Below are 8,146 nucleotides of genomic sequence, written 5' to 3'. Positions count from 1 at the left end.
TTTCCACCATCCAAGTAATTATTCATTGAATTCTCGAGATGAACACTTTTGAGAAACTTGAGAGCATAATATCTCTCAATCTGGAGATGAAGAGCTTGCCGAAGATGCACCAGCCAACTCCTTCAGAAATGAGACAACAACATCTGAAGACTGAAGCATCTATCCAGCATTTGTGCATGTCACAGAACAGTCGAAATTTTTTCGGATCCGACGACATTGCATCTAGTTGAAGGCTTTGCTGAAGCTTTAGGAGTTTGGCTGCTGCCAGTGTTTGGGATAAATGGCAGGCATTATACTATCTACCATCTACAAGTGCATCCACATTACTATTGTGTTTTCTGAGAGAGGTTTCCTCAACCCTTATTTTCTTTTTTCATTTGTCCATTTCAAAAAAAAGTAATTCATCTCATCTTCTTGGCAAATTTATTCACACATCTAGCAGGAAGTAGTATTGCTATGACTGAAAAGAAATTGGCAAACTTTTCCTACCAATAAATTTACTTGGAAATTTTAGTATCATAAAAAGTACATTGATCGGAGCAGTGTTGAGTTGTTAACAGAAAAATGGTATACTTTCCCCAAAGTTTGAGTATTAAGACGAAAAAGCAAACAAAAATAGTATTTCGATTATAACAAACTCCAAAATTAATCTTATCTATTTCAACCAAATGCTATAAATAAAAGAAGAAAAAAACCAACGAACATTTTCAGCTATTTCAGATCATCTTTGGTTGACACTGTCAAAAACTCTTCTGAACGCTTTGATTTTGAAATTAAAATCCATGCATGAATAATTATACTACAAAGCTTTAGACGATTTCTCCCTGGATTTTCTTTTGGCTCTTGAGCTCGAAAGGACAGAATGCAACACCACATGTTCATTGAACTGAATGCAAAATTACAGAATCATCTATAGGGAACCTGTTCAAAGTTTCTTATAAAATGGAACACAAAGGAAACTAAGATACACCCAAGAAAACAGAAAAGAAAGAAGCACACTTAGTAAAATCATACCCAACACCTCTAGCACAGAAGAAATAATGAGACAAGGCTAAGAATGAATAATGACTGATACTGATTAAACTAAATTGAGGTAATCTATAGCATATCACCTAATGCGGAAGGCAGAGGTTAATCCTGAGGTCTATAACTGAGATTTGCTTATTGTGTGGAGTTTGTCTTGTTTGGTTCAAAAACATACTTAATCAGCGACTCCTTGACTGGTAGCAACTCAGGGAACTCTTTCTTCAACTTGGATGCATCCATTTCATTGTTGCTTCGAGCTGCAACTATAACCTTGGCTTGCTCTTCAATTGTGAAATTTGCCCATGTAAACTTTGGGTCAATGTATTGCTTGTACATCTCCAGAATCTCATTATGGCTAACGACCCCAGGGTTTGTAAAGTTCCATATACCTCTCAAGTTCCGCTTCGCCATCTCAATAGAGATGGGTAGTAATTCATCCAAGATGGTCAAGCTGTTAGGGATATTAACCACTTTGTTATAACGAGAAATCTTAGTGATGAAGTTACGAGGGTTGTTCAGGTCAGATGAGATGGGCATTCGCACTCTGAGCGTGCAAACATTGTCAAATTCTTTCAACAGCTCCTCAACCTGATTAACAAATTTTTTTTTAAAAAAAAATGTAAGACTTAAAAAGAAGAAGAATAACGAATCAAACCAGGAAGTCTGAGTGAATTTACCATGGCCTTGGTTTTGGAATAGAACGAACCAAAAAAATTGGGTTTGTCCTCTTCAGTGAATCCAACTCCAGAACCCTCCGGATGTTTAGCATCATACTCAAATATGCAGCCAGTGGCAAAATTCATCATCAAGAGTCCATGCTCTCTGCAAACATCTGCTAGGGTTAAGGTTCCAGCAACGTTGGTTCGAATAGTTTCTGCTTTATGGGATTCACACCAATCAACATTAGGTCTACCAGTCACACCAGCAGCATTGAACACATGGGTTGGCCTGACATTTTGAATATCTGCCAAGAGTGATGATCGATCCTGTAGACGCCCTTTGCCATATTCAAAAGGAATCCCTTGTTTTTCACATAGCTTTCCAAGTACACCTCCAATCCAGCCAGTCTTACCATAGATCAAGAACTTAAAGGGAGGTTTACGAGGAGAGCTACAGCTTTTGGAAGGTGGAACCAACATTCGGGTATTACTTGGGACAAAAGATTCAGATTTTTCCTCTTCAGACCCTTCCAGATGTCTCTCAATCCCACCAGGCATCATCAGCATTCGTGGATGAGGCAGCAGTGCCCCAGATACATCACCCCACCAATTAGGATTCTTAGTGTACCATTCTATAGTCTTCTTCAACCCCTCTTGCCATATAGTTCGCTCTGACCACCCCAAAATCTTCAGCTTCTGATCATCTAGGAAATACCTCTGATCATTGAAAGGTCTGTTTTCAACAAACTTGATGTTTGTCTCTGGGTCCACTGAGAAAAGTCTGCATATATCTTTGGCCACGTCAATAACTCTCCTTTCCTTCTTTGTTCCAATATTGTAAACATGGCCAACTTCCCCCTTGTGAAGAATGAGTTCAAAAGCTTCAGCAACATCCTCACAATATAGATAGCTTCTCACATTAGAGCCATCCCCATGAATTGGAAGAGGCTTCCCTTGCATGGCCAACAGAATGAACTTTGGAATCAATTTTTCAGGAAATTGATTTGGTCCATAAACATTGTTTCCACGGGTCGTTATAACAGGCAATCCATATGATCTCCCATACGCCATGACAAGCATTTCTGCTCCCGCTTTTGTTGCAGAGTATGGATTTGTTGGGAGGAGTTGAGATGCTTCATGGTTTCCTACAACAGCATCTTCATCAGTCTCACCATAGACCTCATCTGTGCTGACATGGATGAACCTCCTGATTTGGCCAGTCACTTTGCATGCTTCTAGCAGAACATGGGTGCCATAGATGTTGTTCTTTGTGAACTCAAAGCTGTTACCAAAGGAATTGTCGACATGGGTCTGGGCTGCAAAATGCATTATGGTGTCAATCGACTCAGTGATGAGGAGATAGTTGACAAGATCAGCACTCCCAATGTCCCCCTTAACAAACTTGAAATTGGGTGATGATTTAGAGGGAAGGAGGTTTTTCAGATTTGAACAATAGTCAAGCTTGTCAAGCACAACAATGTTGTAGTCAGGGTAACTGCGGATGAGCCGGTTGGCAACATGAGATGCAATGAAGCCAGCAGCCCCAGTTATGAGGATGTTCTTGGGGGTATATGAACCCATGTCAAGGAACCTTCTACAGAAGCAATATGAGAAGACTAAAATGAGAACACGAAGTTACATAAAAACAAATAAACAGGTGAAAATCGACCACACAGTTTGACAAACATGTAAACAACTTTAAAAAATCCCATAACCCTAACTGCAATTAAAATGGCACTAGTAGGACATTGTCAAACCACAGGTAACAGATCAGTTCAATGACAGATCCCCTTGGTTTCTCACAAAACAGAGCAAAAGAAAAGTGAAATCAAGCATTACATTTACTTTAAGTTGGTCGTTAAAAGCTCTAAAGCATCAAATCAAGCACATCCTGTACAATGAATTTCTTAGAAATGACTCATCAGTATCCTAAGAAGTTACCAACGTGATATGCTAGCATTAACTTTTTTTAAAATGTTTTTTCCTTCACCTACAAGCAAGTAAACAGACCCAAATCGATATCAAACACCAGACAACAAGCAAGACCAAAATTCAGGACAACATTCACTAAATCTAACAGACCCAATATATCAAATATCAGATCATGCATATTCAGGCATAAATGACAATACGAAATCACCCACCCATTTGGATTAAACACATGAAGATCTGATCCCCATTCATGAGAACCCATTTCTTGTTTCACAGATCCCAGATAAAAAAATAAGCAATGTCATGATAGTAAATCAAAGCTAATTAGTATACAAACACTGAAATTCCACATATCTATCACAGATCCACCAATTCACAAGTACCAAAATCATAAACACAAAAACTAATGCAGAAATGCAATTCTTAGGCTACATGAAATAAAACACGCAATTTGCAGAAAACAGAGTAGTAAGCTGACTTACGGATTTTGGCCTGGATCAAAATCGACCAACCCCCAGACAGAGAAATTCGGATGAAGAAGCCTCAAGAGGCTAGCGAAGAAAGAGAGTGAGAGAAATTCAGACAGAGAAATGAGAGAGAAAAGAGAGAGCCACGGATTGATTTGTGAAAGACCGGAGGTGCAGAGTCTCTACGTATATATATATACGACTCTCTGAATCTCAGAATCAGTTGAGGAGAGCCGTAGAAGAGACTGAATGACCGAAATACCCTTTACCGATTCATCGAATTACAGCGGCACACGTTTTGTGGGCCCGCCTCTTTTGTAGGGGTAGGTTGGGCGCAAAAATTTGGTTTTCAAGTCTTTACTAAAAAAAGAAAAATAGTTTGCAAGTCAAATTTGTTATCTTATGAGGTCAATATCATTTGAAGTTGTGGTCTGCCTAGTGGACTTCTTAACAACACCCAATAAAATCTGGACACGTATGTTGACCGGTTGATCAGCCTAACAACACCCAATAAAATCTTTACATTATGAGCTCTTTTTGTTCTTTTGAGTGAACTTACTTGTTGAATGTCCTCTTTTTTTTTTTCTTTTTTTTAATCTACTTTACATTTTTCCAAATTTTAAAACCTTCTAGAATTTTAATTTCCAAAATAAGCAATGCTACCGACTGTTGTTCACAAGTAAAACAGTTTTCCAAAATCGAAGTTATTTTAAACAATTTTCAAAACCGAAGTTATCGATATATATATATATATATATATAGAGTAAAAAGAAGAAAATGATGAAACATTCAAAATGTTAGAAAATGCTCTGGTTAATATAAATATTAAAAATTAAAATTATTAATTAAATGAGAATAATATGATAAATTCACACTTTTTCATATTTAAAAAATTAAAATTAAAATAAAATTTAGATAATAGATTCTATTTTTATGGAACACAACTACCCATTATCTTTTTTAATTCTAAAATAATTTTAAAATTTTTTTAAAAAAAACCTCTCTCAAGAGCGCGGAAGCACGTGCAGAGAGGCTAGTTTCAATTATTAACGTACATGATTTGGCTTGCGTAATGTGGGAAAAATAATCAGGAAATATCATTTTATTTTCTTTTCAATATTTGGTTTGCATAGGAATGTAAAATAAAGTTTGTTTAATTTTCCAATTATATCCATAATAGATTTAAAAAAATTTAAAAATGCATTTAATATTATAATGTAATTCTAAATTGTTAATGGGGTAAAACGGTCATGAAAAATATGCATTTAATGTTGCCTTAGTTTCCCATGAAAAGGGAAAATGAAACCCATAGAGATGGAGGGTTGCGTTTCCTCCCTCCCCTCACTTCCTCTATTTTCTTATGGGCTGTGTACCATCTCTCTAATAGAGGTGAAGTCCACCAATACAATGGGTCTCATGTTCTATTAGAGAGATGGTACACAAGTTGGTATCTAAAGTTTGCCTCTCAAGCATTTTCCTTTTCTTATATACTAGACAATCATTTCCCATATTTGGACTTACCAAAAATGAAAAATCATTTCATTTTCCAATCCCAAGTCCCATTTTCCATGAACCAAACGACCTTGGTTGTTTTCCTTTTATTTATTGTATTTTATTTATTCCAAATTTAAATAATTGATATGATTGTGGCCTTAATAATAATTATGATTACCATTAATTTGTTCGATATGATTCCGAAATAAGCTGTACACAAAAAGGTTCCATTTGGGGAGCCTCAACATAATAGCTGGTCACATCAATAGCATATTCTGTATATCACACAACACGGTAAGTCATGCGTTAGCGCTTAGCTGGAATTGGTCATTACGTACTATTCAAAATTTATAAAGTTGGAAATGTATTTCGAAATTTTGAGGTGGATCAATTATCTGCTCCTTGTGGACCAGCCAGTTGTTGGGCCACTGAAGGCCTGTAATGGTTGATTAGAGTCCCAAATGACCCTTTTGGTCTCTCCGGTTACTTAACAATTATCGTTTCACTAATGAGGTAGGATTCGAACTTAAAACAACTTCCAATATCAAGAAAAAAGTATCATTAAACTAAAAACTAGTTGATTATAAGATTTGAATTCATAATCGCCTTTAAATTGCTACGTTTTTGTATATAGTAGACCAAATTATCATTTTCTTATTGTTTTATTGAAGTTGATCAGAGCGGTCACTTTGTGATGACATTTCTCTAGTACTGCAATGAGACATGGTCGTGCCTATGTGAAGAAAAATTCTTGTTAAGCAGTCATTGTTCCTTATAAGTTGGCGTGGCATATAAATTATCAAGTTACTTGTCAATTTCTAAGGAGCTCACATAGTTGGCGTGGCATATAATTTATTTTTATTGTAGAAAAAAGTCATCTTTTTTTTTTTATTTATTTATTTATGTAAGATCAAATATCAAATTACGTTGATCTCACATAAATTTCTAAGAAGAACTGACTACTTACATAAAAACGTAATTTAGAAACAATGAATATTCGTAAAAAACACATGCCAATCACAAAATCAGCCTCATCATCATCCAGATCTAGCATAATTGAAGATGAAAGCATGCAGTTGCAGTATGAGTATGGCCGGCAACGTGCTGAAGTGAAAGGCGGAAAGTAATGCAATATTGAAGTGAATTGCGGGTCCACCACGGCATCTTATATTAGACAGATCAGCTGTAAACAGATTATATACTTTGATTAGCTACAACGTACCACGTAATCATTGACCCAAAACTTAGTACGTGCCGATTATCAACCAAAAGAAAATTGCAGAAGCCTGGCATTATTCCTGGTTTCCAGCATAAATTACGGGCAACAGAAGAGCACCTCTTTTTCTTTCTTTTTTGGTTTAAACTATAAGCTAAATAGCTGCAAGTAAGTTGTGGAGGGGGAGTGGAGGAATTTCTTTTTTTTTTTTAATTTATCAATATCACAGAGAAAATAAGAACAGTTTGACCATATTTTTTTAAAATAAAGTACTCTGATGATCTTTATCTGTACATATTGCTCGTAAAATATATTTGACTGGCTAATAAAAAAATATAGCAAATGAGGAGAATATTAATAATGATTTCAAAGGATAATTCCGTGTATATACAAGGGCGGTTCTGACCTAGTATAAGTGGCGCCACTGCACAGGGTCCTCGAAATTTTTTTACTTTGTATTATATATAATAATATTATAAAAATTGTATATATACTCTAACATGCAATATATATCACATCCATATGCTTTATCCTTAAAAAAATAAATAAGTACTTTCTTCCACTCAAAACAAAACTAAAAAAAATTCATGCGTTCTTCTTTCTCTTGAACTCTTATATTTTTTACCGAACATACTAATATTTAACCTTATCAAATGTAAACATTAAAAAAAAATTATGAATTTGATTTGTGATTGTTATTATGTGCTAATTGATGATGAATTTTAATTAAAAATTTTGATTTATGACATTAAGTCATGATAAATTATTTTTTTAATATGTTCACATTTAGATTATGTGAGAGCTCCAATTTAAGTTTTGCACAAGGCTCTTAAAATCTCAAGACCGACCCTGTGTACGTGATAAAAAATCCAAGGAATTCCGAAACAACAAATGGGGTACTATTGATTATGCCAAAACTTTGCAAATGCAACACCGGAAGCCTTTTGTTTTTGTTGGCAATCGGTATCGAACAACCACACAAACATGATATCGTTTGGAAAGGATGAATAATAAGGCAAACAAATCACATAATGCAAACAATAAGGCACAAGACATGCAGTGGCGAACCCATTATTTTATCTATGTAGGGGCTTGGTTAATGACTTTGGGTTGCATATGCTTGAGTTAAATTTTTTATTTATAAGTGAGAGGTTAAGATTTGGGCTAAAATAGACAGAATTTGGCCATAAGGGGGTTAAAACATTGAAGAAACCACAGTATAAGCAGAGAGTTTGACAAGGCATTAGGCTGAATTCTTTTTAAGTTTGGAAGGAGTTTTGAAGATATGGGAATGATTGGGTGGGTTAGAATGAATGAAATCAACTTAGAATCAAATATGGAAATTTTCAGTC

At 35.4% G+C, this 8,146-nt stretch overlaps 1 protein-coding gene across 2 annotated transcripts; it reads right to left on the bottom strand.

Moving 5' to 3' along the window:
• Positions 1–855: 855 nt before the first annotated feature.
• LOC117623908 (trifunctional UDP-glucose 4,6-dehydratase/UDP-4-keto-6-deoxy-D-glucose 3,5-epimerase/UDP-4-keto-L-rhamnose-reductase RHM1) lies at positions 856–4,290 on the bottom strand. 2 transcript variants are annotated; one of them, XM_034354940.1, is made up of 3 exons: positions 4,100–4,290; positions 1,704–3,279; positions 856–1,614 (listed from the first exon to the last, which is right to left on the bottom strand). In XM_034354940.1, the coding sequence occupies exons 2-3, from the start codon at positions 3,264–3,266 to the stop codon at positions 1,162–1,164; spliced, it is 2,016 nt and encodes a 671-aa protein (XP_034210831.1). In that variant the 5' UTR covers positions 3,267–3,279; positions 4,100–4,290; the 3' UTR covers positions 856–1,161. The 2 variants fall into 2 exon arrangements, with proteins under 2 accessions (XP_034210831.1, XP_034210833.1); XM_034354942.1 differs by having other exon boundaries at positions 1,704–3,276; positions 4,100–4,201.
• Between the last annotated feature and the right edge of the window lie 3,856 nt (positions 4,291–8,146).

The sequence above is a fragment of the Prunus dulcis genome, chromosome 4 (genome assembly GCF_902201215.1).
Source record: "Prunus dulcis chromosome 4, ALMONDv2, whole genome shotgun sequence".
Classification (NCBI taxonomy): domain Eukaryota; kingdom Viridiplantae; phylum Streptophyta; class Magnoliopsida; order Rosales; family Rosaceae; genus Prunus; species Prunus dulcis.
The sequence above is the reverse complement of the archived record's forward strand: the minus strand, read 5'-3'. Positions and strand labels throughout refer to the sequence as shown.